The 27,481-nt window shown below is 38.3% G+C and overlaps 1 protein-coding gene across 5 annotated transcripts in view; it reads left to right on the top strand.

Annotated features, from left to right (window-relative positions):
* Positions 1 to 27,481, top strand: part of ADGRB3 (adhesion G protein-coupled receptor B3) — a 596,417-nt gene that overhangs the window by 340,159 nt on the left and 228,777 nt on the right. For all 5 annotated transcript variants that reach the window (XM_060752829.2, XM_060752830.2, XM_060752828.2 and 2 more), the window contains one exon: positions 2,652 to 2,695. In XM_060752829.2, coding sequence (XP_060608812.2) covers positions 2,652 to 2,695 — 44 coding nt within the window. The remainder of the gene's footprint in view (positions 1 to 2,651; positions 2,696 to 27,481) is intronic.

The following is a 27,481-nucleotide window of genomic DNA, read 5'->3' as shown; positions in this document are numbered from 1 at the left end:
CTTTCATGCACATTCTCGGCAATGTGGGTCAGACTGACCTGGATTGCATCCAAAAATGAAATGCTGGGGGATGTGCAGGAGAAGCTGTTTACACAAAGCTCCCCAGATGTTTTTTCTGCAGCTTTTCTTAATGACATTGGCCAAGCTTGGCTTACTCTGTGACCCCACTCTCTGGAGTGGAGGAAACAGCCAGCTCTGTGTGGGCATTTCTTTGTTCCTTTCTGACTACCTTCAGTCATATTTTTTACAAGTTCCCTATTGCAATGAGACATAAATGCTTTTAGTACAATAGGTGAGCTTCTGAGGGATGAAGACAAAAGGAAATATCACCCTCAAATAAAAATGTCTGAGAATTATGTCCTGAAAAAGTATTTGAAGACTTGGACAATGGGAAAAGTGGGCTTCCTGAGTGTTGTGAAACCTCAAAGATGAGAATCCTCAAAATATTTCTGATGCCCCCAGGCTAGTGAGTCCTGGAAGATGGCTGAACATAGCCAATGATAATCCTTGCTTGTCTCCTCTCCAAAAAGAACTGACTTGGGAAGAGATAGAAAAAGTAGGCTTCCTGAGTGTTGTGAAACCCCAAATATTTTTTTTTCATGTCAGGAACGACTTGAAAAACTGCAAGTCACTTCTGGTATGAGAGAATTGGCCATCTCCAAGGACGTTGCCCAGGGGACACCCGGATGTTTTGATGTTTTGTCCCCACATGGGGAGCTAGAGCTGACAAACGGAGCTGATCCATGCTCTCCCCGGATATGAACCTCTGACCTGTTGATCTTCAGTCCTGCCAGCTCAAACGGGGGCTCCTACCCCAAAGATGAGAATCTTCAAATAGTCAAGGACTGGGTTGTTGTAGGTTTTTTTCGGGCTATATGGCCGTGTTCTAGAGGCATTTTCTCCTGACATTTCGCCTGCATCTATGGCAAGCATTCTCAGAGATTGTGAGGTCAAGGACTGTTCCTGAGGACCCCGGGCCAGTGGGTCCTGAAAGGTGGCTGAACATGGCCAGTGATGCCCTTGGTGGCCCCCTCCAGCTACTGTATTGCTCTGTCAGGAGAGGAAGGGAAAAGATGTGACTTGGGAAATGGAAAGACTTTCTGTTTTCTGGAAGAATGTGTTTGAAAGCTATTCCTGCAGTGGGGATAAAATTAAGTAAATTATTTGTTTCTCCATGTGGGGATTAATAATGTAAACAAGCATGTCCCTAATCAAAGCACAATTTAAGCTTAGTTAGGCATATGATGTAAAATTTATTCCACATTTGTAACATGCAATAGGACTGTGCAGAAAATAGGACAAGGTATACTGCGTAATAAATCTCTGAGAGATTTGCAGTAGATCAGTATGTCTAGCTCCCAGTTGTTCACAAAGAATGGCATGAGTCTAATTTTTACACCCAGCTAGAGCAGACCCAGTGAATCCAAGGGAAATTTGCTAATTAAACACTTACGTAAGTTCCAATTATTCAATGGCTCTGCTGTAGTTGAGGCTAAAGTAAAAATAAGCCATAATGAAAGATGAAAGCTCAAATTGAAAATGTCCCGGACCACATAGCATAGCCACTATAGAAAATTATTCGACAAGTTAAGTTAGGGATGGGCAAAATACAGCTCTGACCACATATGGCCCCCAATAATGTTTTAGTGTCCCTTGATATGTCCAAGATCCTTGGGTTTGCATTCTATCTATGAATAACAGGAGCTATATTTCAGAAAACTGCATGTGAAATGCAAGGCCTGTGGCTGTCTCTGGCCTGTCATATTGTCTATGGCCCGCTGGGGCAACATAGTTACATTAATACAGTCTTACAATTACCCTTTGATAGCAACCATAAGGCTGATGTGGCCTTTGGTGAAATGAGTTGGACATACCTGGTATAAGGTCATCCTGTATTGACAGACATGTGCATACACAGTCCATGTGATTTCCAAAGCAGTGGTTCTCAATCTGTGGGTACCCAGATGTTTTGGTCTACAACTCCCTGAAATCCCAGCCATGATCCCAGAATTTCTGGGAGTTGAGGGCCAAAACATTTGGGAACCCACAGGTGGAGAATCACTGTTCCAAAGGATCCTGGAGCATGCAAGTAGTACCCAAACTGCCACAGTTGCCTGGCCTGGTGTAGGTGTGAAAAACCCAGATTATCTCTTAAATGTTCAGTCACAGTATCTTGTGGCATTTTATTTATTATTGATTTATTTACCGCATTTATATATTGCCTTTCTCAGCCCAAAGGCGACTCAAGGAGGTTTACTTTTTTTCGGCACGTTTTTTCGAATTGCCACAAAATTGCAAATTATGCACTTCAGTTTATTTCCTGGAATCTGCATATAATGGACAATAATTTGACAACACTTGAATTTGGCTTTTAGTTGCTTGAAACAGACCAGAATGTATACTGTGCTTGGAGATGTTGGAAATATTCAGATGCTTGATCCTGGTTCCCATACTTGCAATCTAGGGAAAAGAAATCCACCAGTGTGTCATTGTTGTTGTTGTTACTAGGGGTTGTAAAATTAGTTGCTTTGTAAAAAAAAAACCTTCACTCTTGAAAATTCAAGATTGAGAACATCCTGCATTTTTATTATCTCTGCAAGCGAAGAACATATTTTGATGGTTGTGTATGTTTTCTTCTTTTTTTTTTCCAGGGTACATTGAATCCCTATTGCGCAGTGTGGGATGATTTAAAAATGTAAGTAACAGATGTTTACCGCCGTTATTCGGGATTTAAAATTCCACACCACATCAAAATGTTTGAGTAGCCAGTAGATAAAAAGACATGATTATGAGCCACAGAAAATGTGCTGTCCATAAAATGAAATACACGAGGATGTGGGTTGCAGTGCTGATTTTAAAACTATATTTTCACTTTAGACAAAAAAGCTAAAGCATCAAGAAGTTGCCTGTCATCATTGCTCTGTTAGAAACTTATTATCTCCAAATGGTTCACAGGAGTCCTTAGAGACACATGAAAATCTTTAAAGAACCATGTGATTTTAAGATGTCTCTCCAGTTGTTACTAAAGTGTTTGTTGCTGGAGCACATTATTGCTGTCTTTTAAAATAATAATCTAATATTCTGATTGATCAGATATGTTTCAGTTATTGATTTCAAAGCTGATGTCCTAAAACTCATCTATTAGTAAGCTCTTTTATTTGGAATTTATATCAATATAGTTTTTGATTTCAGAAATGATATCCTAAAATAGATATCTCATTTTTTAAAAAACCTCCTTCGTTAATACTGATTAACTTCCAGTATTAATAGATTTCCCCTGTATCCCTGTGGACAAAATGAAAAGGACTCTGTATTTTGCTTGTGTTGTGGAAGTGTTTTCTGTTTGGATGGATTCATAATACAGTCATCTGTAGTCCTTATTCAAACATCAGTGAACACAATGGACTTTTTCTCATTAAAATTAATCAGTTGGCTAAGGTTGTGATTCTGAGCACACATGCTAGTAAATAAGCCTTATTGAACTCTCCTGAATAAATATGCATTGGATTCTTCTGCAAGGTGCTGTAGGCCTATGCATACATTCCTGGAAGGAAGCTCCATTGCCAATAGTGAAGCTGACTTTCAAATAAATATGTGTATGCTCCTGTATGAAGGTCAGTGTTGGGGAATAAGTTTTCTTTAATTGAGCTCTTTCTGGAAACATATGACGTCCATTTATTCTTCTTATAAACCTTCCCATAAATATATTAGAAAACCACAGTACTTCATTACTATGGAATGATTTTTTTTTATCTCTCTAAGGCCTATTTATAAAGGGGTGATGCCTAGTGTTTTGACAGTGGGAGCACACTCAAGAGACAGCCAGTCCTGTGATCTTCTTCTTGGAAAAAGTTCTAATTTGTAGACAACTAAGCCCTTAATAGGTTTCATAGAATCATAGAGTTGGAAGAGACCTTGCGGGCCATCCAGTCCAACCTGCTGCCAAGAAGCAGGAAAATTGTGTTCAAAGCACCCCCGACAGATGGCCATCCAGCCTCTGTTTCAATGCCTCCGAAGAAGGAGCCTCCACCACACTCTGGAGCAGAGTATTCCCTTGCTGAACAGCTCTCACAGTCAGGAAGTTCTTCCTAATGTTCAGGTGGAATCTCCTTTCCTGCAGTTTGAAGACATTGTTCCGCGTCCTAGTCTCCAGGGCAGCGGAAAACAAGCCTACTCCCTTCTTCTTATGACTTCCCCTCATATACATGGCCATCATGTTTCCTCTCACCCTTCTCTTCTGCAGGCTAAACATGCCCAGCTCTTTAAACCACTCCTCATAGGGCTTGTTCTCCAGACCCTTGGTCATTTGAGTCACCCTCCTCTGGACACCGTCCAGCTTGTTAACATCTTCCTTAAATTCGGGTCCCCAGAACTGGACACAGTATTCCAGGTGTGGTGTGACCAAGGCAAAATAGAGGGATAGCATGACTTCCCTTCATTTAGACTTTATACTCCTATTTATGCAGTCCAAAATCCCATTGGCTTTCCTCAGTTGAGAAAAGATTTGCTCAGTTGATGCAGTTTTCAGGTAGGGCAATAAAATACAGAAGGACATGAGTGCAGATCTCTGCTTTTTGTGTGTGTGTGTGTGTCAGGAGCCACTTGAGAAACTACAAGTTGCTTCTGGTATGAGAGAGTTGGCCGTCTGCAAGGACATTGCCCAGGGGACGCCCGGATGTTTTGATGTTTTACCATCCTTGTGGGAGGCTTCTCTCATGTCCCTGCATGGGGACCTAGAGCTGACAGAGGGAGCTCATCCATGCTCTCCCTGAATTCGAACCTGGGACCTGTCGGTCTTCAGTCCTGCCGGCACAAGGATTTAACCCATTGCACCACCAGGGGCTCCTAGATCTCTGCTTATTTCAAACAAATATGTGTATGCTCCTCTATGAAGGGCAGTGAATAAGAAATAACCTGGAGAGAGGAATGAAACTACATAGGACATGAAACACCATATAGAAGATGTGCTAGATTGAGTTGTCAAATAAAGCATGTGTGGGGGCATATGAGACCTATGGGGCTCGTATCCTCAGCATTGAACACTGGATGCTATGGACAGTACTGTTGAAGGGTAACAACACAAGGGTTGTAGTTAATTGCCATCAGGGTACCATGTTAGGGTCAACCAGGGTATATCCCTGTATCCAATATGCATGCTTTATAAATGCAAAAAAACTGCTGCAACAGCTCATGAGCAAGAACAGGATTATAGGAAGGAGGTGGTGGAAATAGCCCAGCTCTTCTCTCGCTGTGTTGTAATTTGTGAATGTAATTTGCCCCGTGTTGCTATTGGCATATGGAGAAAGATCTCATTCCTGCCAAGTGAAACTGATTTTTTGTGTGTAAAATGAGATTATACACAAATAACTTCTATACACACCCATTTTCCTTTTGTATGTCCAGAGAATCAGGGAAATTCCATGTTATTAATTCTATTTGTGGGCAAGAAATGTTGGATTCTACTTAAAATCTTAAATCCTGTGTCACAGCTTTTCTTCTACTTACATAGCAAGCACATTTCTCTGTTGGAGGCAGCCAATGTGGTAGAGTACAAGAAGAAAATGTAGCATAACTCTTTTGAAACATAATGTTTAGATTCTAGGGGTAGAAGGGAACAACTTGCCATGAGACTGCCACTTTATAGACAGCCCTACATTTCTAATAATGTGTAGGTAAAGAGCTGGGCATGTTTAGCCTGCAGAAGAGAAGGCTGAGAGGAGACGTGAGGGCCATGTATAAATATGTGAGGGGAAGGATGCGAAACAATGACCTCAAGCTATAGGAAAGGAGAGTCCACCTGAACGTTAGGAAGAACTTCCTAACCAAGAGAGCTGTTCAGCAGTGGAACTCTCTGTCCAGAGTGTGGTGGAGGCTCCTTTTTTGGAGGCTTTTAAACAGGCTGAATGGCCATCTGTTGGGGGTTGCTTTGAATGTGATTTTCCTGCTTCTTAGCAGGGGGTTGGACTGGATGGCCCACAAGGTCTCTTCCTTTATGCCTTTGGAAGAGCAACCTGTAGTAAACACCAAGAGAGTCTCATGACACATCAAACATTAACAAGCTATCTTGGAACTCCCTGATACTTTTCAGCATGATAGCTTCATAAAGTGCAATTCTGTGGTGCACATCTGCATTTAAAGCACATTCAGAAGCAGAAGAGAATTACTAAGAGTTCCCTCCTATATAGAGATTTATGATGATGTATCATAAAGACATAAGAGGGGGGCTTGTACAGTTTGCCCCTCTTAGGAGTCTCTTCTACAAACTGCTGGGTCAGTGTCTCTTCTCTTGGCTTCTTTACAAGATGTTTCTGCCTGTCGGTCAAAATGTTTTAGGAATCCCTGAAAATGACATGAAATAGCTTGGGGTGATAAAGTGTTCCAAATTTCAGGGAAAGACATTTTTCACTGGTAGTTTTAAAATGGCTGTTCCTTGAAGCTCCTTAAAGATTTTCAATAATAGAAACAATCCAGGGAGAGATGGATTAGTCATCAGAGAGTAGGTGGAACCATAAAAGATTGATGCTAAATACCATTTGTTATGGTTCTGTAATTTATTATATAGCGCTCACTCTCTGCTTGCTGCTCATACATTTTGTGGGGCTGGTACTATTTGTTTCTGCCTCAGAGCTTAAGCTGATCACCCACAAGAGGTCAGAAAAGGATTCTTCTTTTCTTCTTCCTTACATTTTGCTATCACTTTCTCTCTGCACATCTTGAGGGGGAAAACGGAGGTAGGGACATTGTGTTAACTGAGGATGTTTTATGATTCATTACTCTTTCCCTTCTCCCCTCAGCGGTGATTTATGATGGGGGATTTTACTCTATTTGATTACGTTACAGACTTTGTATTCTGATATTGTAGGTTTTAAATTACAGTGAGAGCTCCCAGTGTGCTGGAATGGAAAAATACTTAGAATTTATAAATCTAAATAAAATGTAGAGCATTGTGCCATTGAACAGATGTATAATAGTAAGCCATGGATATTTCTCCAGCTCTTCATCACCTTGTGCTTCGGCTATAACTGCATTCTATAGCGTCAGATTTTCCATATATGGCAGATTGAGATTCTGATCCACTGTTCCTAAATCATACAAAACTAGAATGTCTTCACATCCTCCAAAAATGAATGGAGTTTTGCAGCTTATGTTTGACAGTCTCATTGGGACCAATCCACTAAGAATATTGTTTTTAGTTAAGAGTTGTTAACTATGCACTGCTAACTGCATAAAACTGCAGAAAGATGTAAGTTACAAAATCTCTGATTTTAGTAACTTACAACCATAAAATTACATAATATTTCATGTTTTGGACCATTGTAATTCATACTTTATTTCCTGAAAAAAAGTATGAATTACAATGGTCCAAAACATGAAATATTATGTAAATAAAGCCCGACTGCTCATTGGAGGGAAGGATATTAGAGACAAAGCTGAAGTACTTTGGCCACATCATGAGGAGACAGGAAAGCTTAGAGAAGACAATTATGCTGGGGAAAATGGAAGGAAAAGGGAAAAGGGGCTGACCAAGGGCAAGATGGATGGATGGCATCCTTGAAGTGACTGGCTTGACTCTGAAGAAGCTGGGAGAGGTGACGGCCGACAGGGAGCTCTGGCGTGGGCTGGTCCATGAGGTCACAAAGAGTCGGAAACGACTGAACGAATAAATAGCAACAACAAATCCATACTACTGATGTCAAATTGAGAACAAGTAGAATTTAAATTGTGCAAGTTTCACAATGGCTATGGCCAGATACAAGGAAGAGCATTTGATCATGCCAACATTGTTGCAGGGATGGTAATAAAAGTGATCTTACTGCTGCCCCAGATTGCTATGTCTACTCAGTGGGAAGGGTATTTTGAAATTCTCAGAGGCCTCCTATGAGCCACGTTGAGGTTAAAGTCACTCACATTTATTGTCTGTTTGATGCCATCATCCTGTGGTACCATCCAGGATACCATCTAGTCTCCCTATATGGGATCAACTGCACTTTATGGGCCTAAACATATGGACAATGTGTTTTGCCAGACCATCTTCATGCTTGATTCCTATCCATTCAAGATGTTAACATCATGATGAGGAGAATGGACTTGGTTGATTGAGGTGGGATTTAACAGCTCTTTGAGAGAGGGAGTAGTGTCAGGCATATTGAAAGAAGTGATCCTGTTACTACATTTTGAGAAAATCTTTGCCAAACCTTGAAGGTAGTAATAACACTATGTAACAAAATTTGAAAAAATACTTCCTGGTTTGCAAGTGTTATTTCCTGTTTAATTGTGTGGTACTTACTTTGAAAGTAGTTGTTACACTCCAGAAACTTCATTTTTGTGGTGGCCACAAACCATGTTGAATTGGTTGAAACTCTATGAGATATTCATTGAAAATCTATAGCGAAATGTGCTGCAAGATGTCCCATAAAAACAAAGTTTTTGCAGTTTAATAAACTTTTCCCGTGTTTTTATGATAGACCCAATTAGGAAATGACATTATAATCCAAGAACAAAAATCATGTTACAGCGTGCAATGGTTGCACAGTTACAAATATTTCTGCTGGAAGTCAAGGTACTGAGGGCACTTGGGGCTGTTGGATCCTACAAAGTTTCTTCTTATACTTCATTCTATTTTATCATCTGTATAATATTTCTGATATAGTAAGGAAATCAAGGTACTTCTCTTTTTCCATTTCATCAGAATGAAGTGTGGCTGTATAAATACTGGATCACTGTATAGATGTGGTATGTATGTGAATGAAGATTTGCTTAGCCATAGTGATCAGTGTTCTGGTAAACAATGCTTAAGTTGTTGTAATGGATTGTATACTTAACTCGGAAATCTGAATTGCTTCAAGAATTCAGTAACTAGAATTCTAAATGATTCAGCTAGATGGAGCTCTTTGAAACCACTTCTTAAATAATTTTATTGGTAGCCTGTTTAGTTCTGATCCTAATTGAAGATACTGGCACTTACCTTTAAGTGCTAAATGTCTTGAGTTGCAGATAGCTAACACATTTATCTATACCATCGACACTAAACATTAAGATCTTCCAATGTTTCTGTTCTTTAAATACAGTCATTTGGTAAAATAGACTGTGTACAAAGAAGAGGCAGCACCACTTTGGGATACCTCTCCTCGGGGACTGATGCCCATTCTGCAGTCTTTTCATCATCCAAAGAAACTATTGATATAGACCTAAGCATTTATGGATTCACTTCTGCTTTATACATTCATTGTAGGAAAGAGGAGGTAGCTTTATGGTCACATAAAGGTTGATGTGTTGTGGTGCACTGCTTTTATTATGATGTGTTTTTGATATTATATTCTACCTTAAGATCCTTCAGGAAGGGTGGATTTAAAAAATCTTGAATAGAGAAATCAATAAGTATCGATTAACTAATGGGCCTAACATGCATGTTTCTATTTTGTAAATAGCAGAGAAGAAGGTGGAGCCAAAAGGCAAATAAGAAAGAATTAGGACCATTATCTCCTTGCCATAGTCACATGAAAGTTCCCTCTCTGAAGCTATTGTTTGAATTTCAGGAGTTTGAACTGTGAGCTTTTGTCAAGCTGATTCTATTCCTTATTACTTTGGGGATCTGCAGATTTTCCTCCCAGTCTACCTTTGTAGATTCCAACACTTCATCTTATCTCATTTATCATTCAGGAACGACCACATGAGAGGCTTGACCTTTTCCCAAATGGTTGTCTCTGAGGCCAGAGAAAGAGATAATAACGTATGCTAAGGCACAGGTATAAGGATTCCTTTGATGCATCATTCATCCAAATCAGTTACTGCATATTACAACTGTCAGGCCAGATTCACCTTCACTCCACTTGTGGCTTTGTATTAGACTGCAGAGTCCAATCTCCTATTCCTCTGCAGTCTTGAAACGGAAGTGGGTATTGAGGGAAGCCATATACATCTAGCCAATGACAGTATGACCATTTTACACATTCTGTATAAATTAACTGGCTTCTAGATCATGGAAAAATCCTCCCAAATACACACAAGCAAAGAATGAATAGTAGCAAGAACTAGATCTAGAAAAGCAAATGCTAGCTTCAAAGTTGATGTTTTGTTTTTTCTGGCTCAATAAAAAAACAACAACTAAATGTTTTCGATTAGAAACTTCCTCAGGCAATGAGATCCGATTTTTATTCTTTTATTACAAAGGTCAGACTCACTTAGGCACCTTATTCATCTCTTTGACCTACAAGGTCCCACACCTAGCCTCCAGCTTGTTTAATTAAAAGGAGCCAATACAGTAAGGCTGAAAGGGGCATCTCTACAAGAGGCATCCTGCCCATTGGAGTAGGGGGTATAAAGCCAAACTGACCAATGGACTCGTGGAGTATAAGACATCTCCACATGTCCTTATGATAGGGAGAGTTTTTTTATTATTTCTTCCACAAATGTAAAACCTTAAACATAAAGGCACTGACTGATTGTCACTTATTTAGTCTGAAAACTTCCCACTAACATTTCAGAACCCACCACCTGAAAGTATGTGTAGTTTTGACAGTAGTTTCAAACAAACTGCATTTTTTTCAGTTGCTTTTATATATACAGTGTACCTTTGGTAACTGTTCGGGTTTTGTTTCAGGACCACCTACCTCATGGGTACTAAAATCTATGGATGATCAAGTCATATTATATACAGCGATGTAGTAAAAAGACATCTCTTATATAAGAAGAATAAAACCAAGGTTCGCTTTTGGGATTTTTTTAATCAAGCTGTTGATGCTTGAATCCATGGATACATAATCGGCCGATATGGAGGGTTGACTGTACATCTATTTTTATTAATTTTTTTCAAAAAAAAATCAGTTCAACATGTTGTTACTGGCTATGAACTTTCACACATTTTAATCTCTCAAAACATCAATATTCCAGGCAAAACGTGAGATATTTCCATGAACTGCTACAATGCGTAGAGTGTATCATGATGAAAATCTGGCACAGCCTAGCCTGCCTGGCTGCAACCTTTCTTCCTCAGATTGGAAACATTAATTTTGTTTTGCTTAAAAAAACAGTAGAAAGCATTAGGCAGGTTGGCCTTTGTTGCCAGGCAGATTTCAGCCTTTATTAATGGTAATCTTAATGAATTAGATATGTGAGCTAAGCAGACCGCAGTATTCCCCAACCTTCCCACAGACTGATGTAGTAACATACAAACAAACAAAAGGGAACAGTATCAACAGCAGTTTGCTGCATGTGAAACATTTGCTCCAGCTGTTCATTTTTGTTTGTTGAGCCATTTAACTTACAGAGTACACTTGCATCCATTAATGTGGTTCTCTTGTAATGTAAATGATCACAGTTTCTTCTCCTCCTCCAAAGCCTGATGAAACAGACCATTTTACCCCACACCTTTTCCGATTCTTGCAGTTTTATCACTAATCTCTGCTGGCTTAATTGCAGAAAATGAACCAGACATTGTGATAGAGAGACAGTCTAATCCTAAGACTTGTTATTTGGCTGCAGTGATGCAAATTGTGATTTCTGCTATGGCCGCAAAAAGCAGGATGCAACATTTGCCAAGTTTTGATACTGTGATCCAGCACCTAAAGCCTCTTACTTAGCAATGTCCTTTCATGTTTCAGTAGTGGGAAAGTGAATAGATACTGACATTTACAGGCAGAATTGCACGATGTGGTGAGATCCAAATATTCACTCAGACCACAGTACATGGCAGCTATGTGCCAGGAATACAAATTCAGTTGCTTCATAATGTAAAGCAAATTATTTACATGTAACAAAAACCATTTATTGTGTAGGCTAAATTATTGGAGATGAAAGCCTTGTTCGGGTATTGAACACCCTAATTTCTTCAATAGGATGCATAAGGATGATCAGTCCCAGCCTCACAACCATCACTTTCTTTATATAAAAAGCTATGTCTCTGAAGAGAGGAGCTTCCACATTACATAGGACCCTGTCACACATGCCACTGGAATTGGCCAGTATCACCGCGGATCGTGGTGATGTTGGTGGCACCCACCAAGGGGGCACTGGGACTGTTGCCTCACACTCCGCACTGTCCCAGCTTCCCCACTACCGTATCACAAATGGGGGAAGCCCGTTTAAGCCTGCTCAACCAATCTTTCCCAATGGAAAGACAGGAAGCCTCCCGTTGACCGTCACTATTAATTTGGCCATAGCAGCAGGGGTTTTGTGCCAGTTCCTCCCCAGAGCCACCCCAGATGTACTTTTACCAACTGTGATGGGAGCCAGATTCCTCTGTGGTGAAAGGGCAAAAAAAAAAACTCACCGCCAAACTTTGGACCATGTGAAGAGGTCCATAATGGTGAGGGGGAGACTATATGTGAGCAGAATACCTAGAAATCAGAAATCTTTTCACTGGGAGCCCTCCATGTAAACAGATTTCCCACTTTATATGCAAGAAAAGCAGTAATGAAGGAGGTAGGGCTACAAAGGAATAATAAAATACAATGTAAAAGACAGGGTAGAGGATATTTCTAGGGACTGCAACTATCTGGTCTGTCGAAGAACTTAAGAAGTGACACTGATGTCAAAGGACAGAAAATGAATTATTCCTGCAAAAATCCACATGGTGGAATCAATGGTACAAGTGTGATCAAAACCAAGCTTCTTTTTGACACTGTTAGGCTACTATTGACATCAAGTATGAGGGTCAAACTCAAGTGACATTCTGGTCTCAAAACTATTTTCATTCAGGGTGAGTCACACTTTTTTGTACATTATCATTGGTACTCCTTTGTTATTTTCATTGGTACTCCTATGTCAAGCATCACATGTGAAGCACTTCTGACCTGAATCTCTATAATAATGGTGTTGCTCAAAGGACTTCTCAAGGATTAAATTATTTGTTGAAAGTAGTTATCAATATTGCAAAAGCAGAAAAATACCTTCCATTCAGACACAAAATATCTGAAGTATCAAACCTCCCATCTTTTGGTACTGTTTGTACCCTTAGCATTTCCTTGGACTAGGTTTGCATCCTAATAGTTTTGGAAGAGAGATTTCCATCCTAAGGCTATGACTTTAACACAGTTGTTTTTAAATAGGTGAACAGTGTAAGCTTCATTTAGCATATTATGCTTTCTGGGCCAAGACAGTTTTGTCCCTGTCAGCACACTATTGAAAACCACTCAAAACAGTTCTTTTTTTTTTTTTGAAATGATTTTTATTAAGTTTTTTCACAATCCACACAAGGAAAGAGGGGGAACAAAAAACAAGAAGATAGAACAGTAGGAAAGGGAAAGGTACACAAAGAAAAAAACAAAAACCCACCATATCTAACTAACATCTAATACACACAATACAACTACTCAAACTATTCTAAAATGACTTCCACTCCAACCTCAGGATCTTTTCAAGATATTTCTTCACCTTAATATCTATTCTCATCCCATTGTTTTTTCAGCTTTCTTTTCATAATCATATATCAGGGACCAATCTGTCCTCCTCAAAACTCTTCCTTCATTTCTTCTCAACAAAAAAGTTAGTTCGTCCATGTCTCTTATTTCTTTAATTTTCTTCCACCAGTCTTCCATACTCGGAACCTCACCATTCTTCCAGTATTTGGCAAAAACCATCCTAGCCGCCGTTGTGCAATAAGTAAATAATTTATCTTCATTCTCATCCAGTTTACAGTCATCATCTGTAAATCCCAGAAGATAATATTCAGGTTTCTTCTTAAAACTTTTCTTTAATATTTTTTGTAACTCCTCATGAATAATAGACCAGAACTTTGTTGTTTCTTTACATGTCCACCACATGTGGTAAAAAGTGCCTACTTGCTCACTACATTTCCAGCACTTATCTGATACATTTTGATACATATGGCTCAGTCTACTCGGAGTCAAATACCACCTATAAAACATTTTATACCAATTTTCTTTTAAGTCCATAGCATATGTATATTTCAATTTTTTATTCCATATCCTTTCCCATTCCCCAAAGTGAATGGGCCTTCTTATATTTTCCGCCCATTTAATCATAGAGGTTTTCAACTGTTCTGTTTCTGTCATCCACTGGAGCAATTTATTATATAATATTGTAACCGTTTTCCTTTGTGTTTTTAGTATTCTATCCCATGTATTCTCGTTCCAGTCAAAACCTGTTTTTTGATCTTGTTTAAAATAGTCTTTAATTTGTAGATAGTTTAACCACGTTATGTTGCTAAATAAAGTCTTTAATTGTTCAAATGATTTCATCTCTGTTGTCCCCTTCACCAATATATCCTTGTATCTTGGCCATGTCCTCCATCCTAGTAGTCTTCTTTGGTGCGCCTCCATTGCTGAAATCCATAGTGGTGTTGTTTTGTAAAAAAAAGCTTTATACCTCATCCATGTCCGTAATAGGGAGGCTCGCACGAAATGATTGCCAAAATTTTTCTCCTTCATCTCTCTATTATACCATATATACGCGTGCCATCCCACTCTTAAGTCATGACCTTCTAAGTTTAGGCACTTCTCTTTATCTAAAGTCATCCAGTCCCTAATCCAGGACAGTGCGCAGGCCTCATGATAAGTCTTCAGATCGGGAAATCCCAATCCTCCTCTTGTTTTCTTATCTATTAAGTTCATATAATTAATTCTTGGTCTTTTTCCTTTCCAAACAAATTTCATTAAATCTTTCTTCCACTGTTTGAACAGAGTTTGACTTCTTATTATCGGTATATTCTGGAACAAGAACATAAGTTTTGGTAATACATTCATTTTTATCAAGGATATTCTACCCAGAAGAGATAGTTTCAGCCGGTCCCAATTCTGCAAATCCTTTTGGACCTTCTTCCAAACTAATTCATAGTTATTCTTTAAAAGTTGTCCATTTCTGGCTGTGATCCAGACTCCTAGATATCTAATTTTCTTAACACCTTCTATTCCAACCTGTTGTTGGATCTTTATTTGTTTCTCCTTATTCACATTCTTAAATAAAAGTTTAGTTTTCTTCATATTCATCTTAAAGCCTGCCACCTTTCCAAAATCTTCTATTTTGTTTATCCAACTTTGTAAATTTTTCTCCGGGTTTTCAATTGTACCTATTAGATCATCTGCAAACGCTCGTATTTTATATTCAAATTTACCGATTTTTGCTCCTTTAATCTTTTCATCTTCTCTAATTTTCTTCATCAGGATCTCCACTGCCATGACAAAAATTAATGGAGAGAGTGGACAACCTTGTCTCGTGCCTTTCGTAATTTCAAATTCTTGAGTCACTTGCCCATTCACTTTTACCTTAGCTTTTTGAAATTCATAAATAGCATTAATTGCATTATTAAATTTCTCTCCCATGTCCAACTCTTGTATCAAAATCTTGAAGAAATCCCAATTCAAATTATCAAATGCTTTCTCAGCGTCTATTGACAAAAGGGCAAATTCTTTTTGGTGATTGGTCTCATAGTATTCCAAAAGGTCTAGAACGTTGCGTATATTTTCTTTCATATGTCTATTTGGAAGAAAACCTGTTTGTTCTTCTCCAATCCACTTACTTAAAAAAAATTTTAATCTTGTGGCCATAATATTTGCAAACAGTTTATAATCCGTATTTAACAAGGAGATCGGCCTATAATTTTTGATATCATTTTCCAGTGATCCTTCTTTATGTATCACAGTTATTTCTGCCTCCTTCCAGGAGTCTGGGACCTTTCGATATTTCTCAAAACAGTTCTTGATGAACCTATGAAGCATCTGAATTGTACTCAGGCCATCAGGAAAACAGTAGGCAAAAGAGCTTAAAAATGCAGCTACTCCCCATCAGTAACACAATGAAGAGGAGAAGCAGGTTGATTCATAATAAGCAAGTAGGATTTCTTCTTGCTGTTCTTGTTTGGCACAACCTTAACATTATAGCAGCATGCTGTGAATTTTATCCATCACTTGCCAGCACCATTTTAAGTGAATTGATTCTGTTTTTCAGGAGGGACAGCAACTAACAAAAGAGAAGTAAGTGCTTGGGTAAATAACTTTTTGGCAGTTTTGTACACATCTATAGCTGTGTTTGAAAAAGTTGTTCATCAGGTTCGTGTAGATCAAATCTCTTTCACTGAGGTTTTCCAGCTGAACAATTTCAGCCCAGAATACAAGTTGAGGCTTCAGAGAAATCAATTTATTGTTGCACTCCATGGTGAAATCTATTTTTTATTATTTCAGAAAGGGCAGGGTTTTAATTTCAAGATGGTGGGTTTTTAACATACACACACACATATCGTGTTACATGAAGACATTATTATTACAGTTGGGAACAGGTGCTTTCACTACTGCATCTCTGTCTACATTTTCTTTCCCCCTTTTCTCTCAGCATTTTTTTTAAAAACCCTTTTGCCTAATATACTCCTTCCACAAACACCTGTTATCACTATTTATTCCTTACTTTTTTTACCGCATATATGTTTGCCAAAAGCATCTGAATTCCCTGAAATACAATTTGGCAATTTGAATGAATCAGACAAATTAGGCCACTTTGGTGTGTGTGATTTTACTTTATAGAGTGCATTATTCTGGCATAACAGATGTGCCTTGGGACCAGCTGGAGAATAGTCTTCTGTGCCAATGCCTGATAGGAGAAGTGAGGACAGAAGGTGAGGTTGAAGAACTAAAATATATTGGCCCATAATGTTGCAATTAATCTACCCAACATGCTTATCAAAACTTTGAAGTTTGTTGAATCCAGATATTAAAGAATGTGTTTAATTCTCCCACTGCAGGGAATGAGTGTAACAATTTGGTCTTATACCAGCATGTAGAAAGAGCCAGTGTGTTGTATTGATTAGAACAGGGTTTCCAAACTTATTCAGCCAAGGAGCCCTTTTTGAAGCAAAAGTTTATTATGGAGCCCCAAGTAATGTTTATATATTATATTATATTAGTGTGTGTATATCAGGCATGGGAAAACTTTTTGACACATTGTGTTTTAAAATTTGACAGATGGGCTAGGCCAGTGGCAGTTGGATGGAGAGTTTGTGTGAACTAATTGAAAAAAACAAGAACAAATTTCTATGCACACTGCACATATATTGTTTGTAGTGCAAGAAAGAAAGAAAGAAAGAATGAAACAATATTTAAAATGAAGAATAATTTTAACCAACATAAACCTAACAGTATTTCAGACTCCCAGGGGCCATCTAGTCCAACCCTCTTCTGCCATGAGGAAAAGCACATTCAAAGCACCCCCAACAGGTGGTCACATAGCCTTTGTAGTAGTAATAGTAGTAGTAGTAGTAGTAATATTATAGGAGCAATCCCAGAAGCCATTCATTTCGACTCCGTTCTGCCATGCAGGAAAAACACAAGCAAAGCACCCCCTGAGTGGTGGGAGGAAAATAGGGTTTTGGAAACAATAAAGATGAGGGGGGAAGAATCTGGGCCACAAGAGAGGCAAGGGAAAAAGGCTTTTGGGGGCAAGGGAGGCAGGGGAGGGGAAGGATCTGGAAAGCAGAGGGAAAGCTTGGAGGGGGAGGGGGAAAGTGTGGAGCCTTTTAATATGCTTCACAGAGCCCCAAGGGTTCCACGGAACATGCTTTAAGAACCACTGTGTTAGAGTGAAGCTGTGTGTGCCATCTTTAGGTCATTGGAAGAAAGGTGAATTAGTGTTGTAAGAATGACATTCCTGTTTACTCAGAAATAGGACTCATTTCAGTGAGACAACTTGTTGTGTGCCTTTAAGCTGTTTCAAACTTATGATGACAAACCGATTATGGGGTTTTCTTGGTGAGATATGTTCAGAGGGGGGTTTGCCAGAACTTTCCTCTGAAGTTGAGAGAATAGGATTTGCTCAAAGGTACCTAGTGAGTTTCCATGTCTGAGCAGGAATTTGAACTCCACAGCTCAAACCATTATAACATACATTCTGTTCAATGACACCTAAATATGGATGTCTTTGCATTCTTAAAATACTTTATGTAGAATGTGTGACATATATTAAAATGATAACTTATAATAACAGTGGTGGTTATAATAGATTATGATGATGAGAAGAGGGGAAGAGAATATTCTCTTGCTACTAAGGTGCTTACCTACTGGACAGTTTATTTTTCATCGCCCTCACACATAAAGCTAACAATAATTGAGTGTACAGAAAAAGTGAAAAGAAGAATGTAGATTAGTAGTGCAGCTGAAACCTTGAATGAAAATGTAAGAGACAGGATGACCAAACATGTATATAAATGATTTATGAGCTAGCTGAATGGTGCACAATTTTGTACTGAGTATGTTTGTTAATTTTACACTTCATTGCATGCCATAACAACATGGACAGGGTTTCAACTAACATGCATATTTTAAGAAGCTCCAAGAAGTCAAGAAAGTGTGTTTACTTTAATAGAAAAAGTCAGGTTAAAGATAAGTACCTGGATCAGCATGGTTTTATTTATTTGCACTTTGTAATCCTTAAGTATATTTATATTCCTATTTCGGAAAACCAGCATATCTTTCTGTCAAAATCTACTGCTCTCACTCTGTTTCTAGGATGGGAACGGGGTTTACAAAATGTCAATAATTCTTTCAAATACAGCCCTGCAGATATATAGCAAGATACAATTGCCTCTACGGCATGGTATTGACCTTTCTTTAAATAAGGGTTGCCCCAATTTGACCAGTCAGATAATTTGGACCCAGTGGTAAAATGACATTTATGTGCTAAAACTCAGCTCTTAGTGTAATAGTTAGAGGGTCCAACCATCTATTTTGAACAACACACAACAATACATAACAGGAACATCAAAGCTTTAGCGGTTATCTAAGAAGAAAATTTTGAAACAATGATCAAATACTTTGCCATCATGCCATGAGTAAGTGGGTTTGCCAACAGATCTGACATAATATGAATATGTGGTAGACAAACCCCACTTTTGCAGCCCCTGAAGCCACCTGGAAGTATTCTAAAGCCTTGTCCTTAAAAAATTAATTTGGTTATTTCTACTTCAAACTCTATAAATATTTCCCCAAAAGGAAGCAAATGCAGTTGTTTGCCTTTATGCATTTTGACTCCCTCCTGGTATTTTGTTTCCAGATAGAATTCAGTCAAAACTTGAGAGTGGAAGCAATGTGGTGGCCAGTGTGCATTGCCAAGTATCACTGGGACATAAATTGACCTCACATCCTATACTTTTAAAAATGATATCCTAATCCATTTTATTAACTTGCCACTAGGTATTCCAAACCCAAACACGTGGTTTCCTGGGCTTTATTTGAAGCCCCAAGAAATCAACATCATATTAGGACTAAGTCTGAAATGTCAGTCTTCTCTGGTACACAGAGTTTCTCTTACCGCATCAGTTATTTCCATGAATAATATGCAGAAAAGGGGACACAATGAAACAAATTTACATGGGGCTAGACATGGATTAATTCTCAGCCTGACAGATGGCTGTTCTTATTTCTTATTGCCCTGGTGGAATGCTACAGTTACAAAGCTATGGGGTTATTGGGAGCGAATAAGAGACAGAGACAAACACAGAGAGATCAAAATTGCATACATACTAGTCTATACATAAGTAGCCAACAGGATTTTAATACCATCCATTTGCTGTAGCGTGGTTTTATTAAATTGAAAGTGACTGTCTCAGGGTAGGTAGCTCTAAAACTAGTTGATACATTTCCCGCAGGGATGGTCCACATAATTGGAAGAAGGAGGAGCCACTTTTGAAAAAATTATTATTATTATGAATCCTTCCATGATCCAGTGTACAGTCAGAAAAACATGTCTCACATTTGTCTTCAAGCTGAGAGCTAGTTTTGCCTCCAGTATGTCACTATGTGGGAAGAGTTTGCCCTATGGCATTTCAAAAGCAAAAAAAAAAAAAGATTCCTTATGGCATTCTGAGGTAGTGGAGGTCCCACAAGAGGTATTCTTTCACATGCCTTCCAAATATTTCAGTTGACTGCCGGGAATTAAAGGGAAACTGCGTGTTGGCTGTGTGCAGTGCCTACACAGGGAAAAAGAATGTAGATCATCCATATGAAACTTACTGAATGTTTTGCCTTGCAAGGAAGCCAAAGGTATAAACTTTAGACCACTAGAACTAAGAAGTAGCCAAGATTGGAACATAAGAGAACCCAGGGCACCATGCTATGGCTACTGCCATAGACAACTCTGGACAGAAATGAATGAATCTTAATATATTGCACTGCCACCATGGCTCACTTGCTGCCAAGGGAAAAAGACACCCTCTACCTCTGCCTCTAAGCACCCCCCTACATCCCTACTGAAGAATTTTCCATGCTGGCAACAATAAAATCTCTCCTCTCCTGCTTTTTTTTCTGGTCCACATGCCTTGTTTCTAAGACTAGATGCTTCTCAAAGTTTCTAGTAGACCTGTTTCCAACTATAATAGAGCTTGTGGGTAGATGTGGAACATGTTATCCTTGGAAATATGGGTAGATGCTGTATGCATCCTTTTTTGAAGAATAAAGCGGACATTATGTGCTAAAATAGTGGGAAGAAGTTCAATTCCCCAGTGGGTTTTGTGGGAAGCGGGTTGGCTCATAAGTCTACTGAACTCTTCTATTGGGACAATAGGCCTGTATCACAAAATGCCTTCGGTGGTTAATTACTTGAATATGCATAATCTTTGAATCAGAAAAACAAGGATCAGACTTCTAAAGCAATGCCAGTATGAGCTATTTTATTTTGGTTTTTAAACAATTCTGCCCCAAAATTGAAAAATTGTATTCAATTTCTTTTTAAAATCTTAACACAATTAAATGGATATTTTATTTTATATAGTATTATAGTCAGCTTTGTGAAGTACTGCACGGATTCTATCCTAGCCCTCCATTGCCTCCCAGGAGTAATAGATACAATTTATGTTTAATTCCCCTCCCACCTTTTTAAGTCATTTCACATTCTCTGTGAGGGTTCAATTGATTTAATTCCTTTTGAAAGATAAATATTAGGGGCCAAGATGATGTCCTCTAGTGTTACACAAAAGGAATATATTCCCTAGAAATATGAGTCAAATTCCCCACTCCAATTCAACCAAAGCAATTAAAATAACAGGCAAGAGAAAATGTTAAATACAATGTTGGTGCATTATCCCCATATAGTCAGAATATTTTCTTTAGGGTAGTTAAGGCAGTAGTTTGCACCACTTAGTACTCAATATGACTGGAAAATCCTCCATTAAGCTTATACAGGATGGCCCTGTTTTGTAAGACTAATGCAAAAGTGTCTTGGGATTTAAACATATTTCAATGGAAGGTATTACTGCCAGATGAACACCACCAAGCAAAGCAATTTCACTATAAAGGCACCATCTTGAATGACTGCCAGATTCAGGAAATGATTTTTTTTAAAAAAAAAAATGCTGAAAGCATCACATCATTGTGATTACTTTTTTGGAAACATTATCATCCTCCTAATAATGTTGAATAAGATTTTAAAAGTGGAATGTCCTATGTAGCTAATTAGCTACATATAGTACAATATCCATATCACTTGACATGTCTGTGCTGAAGGATAACATTTACCAATCTGTTGTATCATTTTTTTCAGCAGCGAAGAAAAGACTCTTGGGAATCTAAATCCCATATGGTGTTGCTATTGCCAGAAAGACTGTGTTCTGTTCTTGTTGTTGCAATCAATTCACGGTGCATTGACTTTTAGCAAGACTTCTGTTGATGATATATCCCATCAACTCTTTCTCATGCTTGGTTATTTTTCATCGATTATGCTATGAGGAAAAGGTGGATAGCACATTATAAACCAAGTCCTAGGTCGACCTGACATGGAACATATTTCCAAGATGTACAAATGAGGGAGTTCAAGAGGTAGGATCCCTCTTTACTGAGTTTCGGTGACAGGAGGCATAGGAGCCTATTTCATAATATGCGATGATACATGAAACGTTCATATTTGAAATCATGGAATCACATCTTGAATTAAGTAATTCAGTGTTCCAGTTAAAATAGCAATAACTAGCATGTCATTACCCAATATTTTCAAATTTAAATTTATTCATGAAGAAATTGGACACAAATATAAAATGTAACTTAAGATAGAGAGCTAGCATGGTGTTTCAGTTTGGGTATTGAAATAGGATTCTGGGACTCCAGGGTTCAAGCCCACACTCATGGCAAGTTATATTCCCTTTGCTTCAGAGGAGAGCAATAGCCCTCTGAACAACTCTTGCCAAAAAAAATACCATGATAGATTCATTTTAGGGGTGCCATAAGTCAGAAATGTTGAGAGCATACAATAACAAAATGTAAGACAGACATGTTTTTAATCCATTAACATTGATAATGGTTTGCCAGAGACTGCAATGAGATCAATTTGTGTAGAAATCTTGTGCATATGAATAGTTTATTGTCTAGAAGAGGAGTTGCACCGCAAAAATAGGTGTATTTCTTGTAAGAGCAGACATGTTTGTTTAGTAAATGTGTAAAACATGAGTAAGTCTCAGTCTTGCACTTTCCTTTATCCCTTCATGCTTTGGTTGCATCCACGGTGGTCCACATCTTAGTTACATCTAGAATGGGCTACTGCAATGCACTTTATGTGGGGCTGCCTTTGGAGACAGCTCAGAAACTGCAGATAGTGCAAAGTTTGGCAGCCAGATTACTAACTGGAACTGATTATAGGGAGCATACCATGCCCCTGTTAAAGTAGCTCCACTGGCTACCGATGAGTTTCGAGACCCAATTCAAAATGCAGGTTATTACCGTATATGCTTCATGTCCAACCTATCTTTGAGATCGCATCTCCTTCTATGAACCAGCACGAGTACTAAGATCTATCGGAAAGGCCCTGTTCTTTGTCCCACCTCCGCCTAAAGTACAGTTGGTGGAGACAAGAGAGAGGACCTTCTCAGTGGTGACCCCCTGGCTTTGGAATGCCCTTCTGGGGGAGATTAGGCTGGCCCCACTCTACAAGCCATGCAATTTAAGTCATGGCTTTTTCGACAAGCCTTTGACCATGTATAGATTACTGCAACGCACTCTACGTAGGGTTGCCTTTAAAGACTGCTCGGAAACTACAACTAGTCCAGCGAGAAGCAGCCAGATTGCTCACCGGAGCGACGTACAGGGAGCACACCACCCCCCTGTTGCGTCAGCTCCACTGGCTGCCGATCCAATTCTGAGCGGAATTTAAAGTGCTGGTTTTGACCTATAAAACCCTATACGGTTCCGGCCCAGTGTATTTGTCCGAACGGATCTCCCTCTACGTCCCACCTCGAAGTTTAAGATCTTCTGGGGAGGCCCTGCTCTCGACCCCGCCAGTCTCACAAGTGAGGCTGGCGGGGACGAGGAGCAGGGCCTTCTCAGTGGCGGCCCCCCGCCTGTGGAACTCACTCCCCGGGGAGATTAGATCGGCGACTTCCCTCCTAGCATTTAGGAAAAAACTAAAGACCTGGATGTGGGACCAAGCTTTTGGTCACTCTGACAACTAACTCAAGGACCTGGCGATAGACAAGGACAAACGGAGTAGAACGGATGTATGGACTCTGATATATGGACTCTGACATGAGATTGTTTTAGGTTTTATGGTTTTATGATTTTACTATGTATTGATGTTTTAATCTAATTGCTGAATTGTTATATTTTTTGGATTACTTGTTGTGTGATTGGGCATCTAATTGTGCCCTCCCTGTAAGCCGCCCTGAGTCCCCCTCGGGGTGAGAAGGGCGGGGTATAAGTGAATGAAATAAATAAATAAATAAATATAGAAATCCTTACTGAACATATTTGAGGACCTAGAGATTATTTCACTATGCACTTTATGAGACTGATTTTGATTGCAATTGTTTTATACCTGCAGCTATTGTTGCATTTTACTGATCTTAACCGGGGAGTTTTGTGATGTTTATATTGGTTGTTATTGCTTTTGTGTTATTGTCTTTGCAGTTTTTGTATTTTGCGTGTTTGCAGCTTTGAGTGTTTTGTGAGCCACCCTGAGACCCTCTGGGAGATGGTGATGGGGTATAAATAAAGACGATGATGATGTAAGAATGACATTCCCTATGGTAGCAAACTATTGCAGTGAAAAGGAAGTATTCATTTATGTTTAGGTATGATCACATTTATTAAATGTAAATATCCTTGATAATTTCAAGGTCATTTAATGAACAATTAAACATGGTGTGTGAAATTGGTCTGCCAATTTTCTGTAATAATATCAAACATTTATGATAGATCTTTATGAAAGGCAGGCAGATGTTTGCCTAAAAGGTATTTTATTTCTTCTTTAATTGCAGTTAATAAAGCGAATTAAAAATCATTGACTTAAGATAAGTTTGACATATTCTGTTATCAAATGTGAAACTGAACAAATAATATTTGGGCAAGATACCTTTTGGGTGACCATATCACCATGCTTCTAGGAGATTCTGAGAGCTGTAGTAGTAAAGGTAATTTTTTCAAGCTTTATGTAATTTGTTCACTTGGAAAAAAAAACAGATTGATGGGTATAAAATGTTATCCCATTTAGTTATTCGGAAATATCTGATGCTTGGGTGGAGGAACAAAGTGGGGAGTCTGTGGATAAACACATATGCTGGATTCTGTTAGGTAGCAAAATTGATCAAAGAAAGATGGAAGAGATTTATTTAGACCCTGTAGCAAAGCCAAGTACCATTAGATAATAGGAGGCTTTCCCCCACCTGTTTAATGTGTTACGTGAAAAACCGAAATGCATAATTTATTACAATACATTGGACAGCAAAGATTCTCAATACAAAGTAAGATAACATTAGTGAACAGACTGAGTTCTTTTTAAAATATTATGGCATCAGGTTTATTATAAATGCAATTGGTTGTTTTGTTATGTTTTTTTTAAAAAAAAAAACCCCTACATAATACAAACAAATATTCTTCCATTCCCCCAGTCCATTAAAAGCTTCTTCCAGCAAACCACTTTCTTTCTTTTTGTAATTGTTTATCTAAAAGGGGTTCAGACTTGTAACTTTTCATTTCTCCAGAGCTTTACTGCTATTTCTCAATTTTCAATCTGGGTCACCACAAACCAATAGAAAACATAAAAAGCAGACTGAAGCAGTGATACAACTGAGATTAGAACACCAAAATGAAAGATCTCCTGGGTCTCAGCATTTTTATCTAGCCACAAGAATTGAATTACACTGTTCAGAGCCAAATCCTTTCTTTTAGAATTCATCTTAGGGTTTACGAAACCTTTTCATACAAGTGCAGAGCACTAAAATTTCTCCCTTTCATTTCAACACATGTTTTGGGTTGAATTAAATCTTTAGTTCTTTTACCTTTACACTTTTTGAGAGTGGTAAGGAGTCAGAACAATTTCTATTTTCTTCTCCCAGGGCATTGGAAACAGAGTATAACCTCTGCAAGGTCAGATTCTTTGGAAGCAGTATTTTTAAAGATGTGTGTCTGTATGTGTGTGCATGTGTGTACATGTATAAATGTGTGTGTGTGTGTGCATGTGTATAATTCAGGAAGAATTATATAGGCACAGTGTGCAACTAACAAAATTTGCCAGTTGTCTAGGCCATTTTATCCAAATGGAACAAAAATACCATATGAGTGACGCACTCAGTGTTTGGAGGCAGATCAGAAATAAAGATTATGTAGTCTTCCAGATATTGTTCAGCTGCATATCCCAGCAATCTTTATTGTTTGGGTTTACTGGAAATTTCAGATCAACATCTGAAGGGTCAGATTTCAACAACTGACGTGGTGATGACATCCTTCTGTGTGATATGGATGGATGTTCTTGAAAAGTAATAAGCTTCAATGAGCCATTAGAATCTTATGGATGTTTTCCAACATCCCAAATATGTAGAAATATGCAAATTCCTATCACAGAGGGAATTAAGTTAAATTATCATTTATTGCTGCTTATTACTTTTCAAAAGAATTCATCCATATCACACAGAATTATATCATCACCACCTTAATGGTGCAGGATTCATTTCCTATGAAAAATAAGTTAAATGTCTTGAAATCATCTGAAGTGACATGAGGTGTAAAGAAGCCCCATCCCATTCCCCCAAAAAGTAGAAGGACCCCACCTTCATTATTGCAAGCTGAAGTCTCTGGGAGATAAGCTATTTTTGTTTGTTACCAAATTGTGGTTGACAATTGCAGAAATTGAAGGGAATTATCCATGAGCTATATTAAGAGCTATCAGTCAGATTGCCCATATGACAAGGTCAGTAAGGAGGTCCAATTGACACAATATAAGGCAATTAAATTCTCACTGTGGAAGAACTTTTGTGGATCAACATTTGCTCAAAGACATAGTTTGATATTCCAAAATACTATCCAGATGTTTGCCATTATATTGAAAATCAAATCACAAGCACAATTTTATTATTTGGCATGCCTGTATGTCTAAGGGTCTTTTATCATTTGAAGTGTTGGAAACTACAGTTAGAGACACGTAGGAGAATGTAAGGTTTTTGTGTCTTCTTTACTTCTACTCTGATTAAAATACCAAACAGCATGGGCTTATTCCAGAAAAAAACAAAAGGGCACAGAAAAGAACTGGGAATGTTACAGTTCATTTCATTTTTATTTCTTATGTAGCTTCAGGAACATCTGCAATGGATCTATCTAGTAGTTTTTTCCTGGATATAGAAGACATCTTTGTGATGTTCTGTATTTATTTAGAAAATATTGTTACAGTTCTTAGTTATTTGGTAGATGTTAACAAAGTTAGGCTCTTTTGGTAGGAGGTGAGAGAATTACAATTTGGGAGTGAATAATTATTGGTGGGATACCTGAGGGGATTTTATAAAGTTGTCTTTGAATTGATCTGCCAAGATTAATAATTATTTACTGAGGTTTAGGGGCCTAAGTGTTTAGGAGAGTCAATCAGGGTCAAAGATAGAGATTAGTTAGGGTCAGGGTCAAAATTAGCAAGGCAAGGTTTATGAGGGAGTGAGAGGTATGATTTAGATGTATCAAATAAGTAATCTTTGATGTTATACTCAACTTAAAATATATTGTTGTATTATACACAGAGATATTGGTAATGTATGTTGTGGCCACTGCTAATGAAGGGTAGTGGTTTCCAGTAGGAATGCAGTCTTACACAGGGATCACAGGCGCTTGTAAAAGGTCCCCAAAGTTGATGGTCACCAGCTGTAGGACAGGAGGAAATCCACACATTGGTGGCAAAATGAGGATAAATGGAAACAATCACAATCTTACCTTCATGGAAGGGATGATTTCTCACCCATACTTTCATAGAGCAAATTCAGGCAAATGACTGGGAATGACAGGACCTATCAAGCACAGAAAATTGAAATGAAAGAGAATATAATATGTATAAATCTTTTTGTGAGATTTATGCATATTATAGCAAAAAGTAATTAGCTAGGGTTGAATTCAAATATATGCTTTTGCAAACGTGTATTAAATGGCACTACTAGCAATACCTTCCACTTATTCTTTGATTCTAATCCTATGAAATTTAGCATTTGCACGTTATCTGATGAAAACTATGATTTTCTTGAACATGACATCAAGAATGTTTTAGTCTCAATATTGATGTGGAGGTGATAGATAATTCTCTAATATAA

The sequence above is a fragment of the Anolis sagrei genome, chromosome 1 (assembly GCF_037176765.1).
Source record: "Anolis sagrei isolate rAnoSag1 chromosome 1, rAnoSag1.mat, whole genome shotgun sequence".
NCBI classification, from domain to species: domain Eukaryota; kingdom Metazoa; phylum Chordata; class Lepidosauria; order Squamata; family Dactyloidae; genus Anolis; species Anolis sagrei.
The sequence above is the reverse complement of the archived record's forward strand: the minus strand, read 5'-3'. Positions and strand labels throughout refer to the sequence as shown.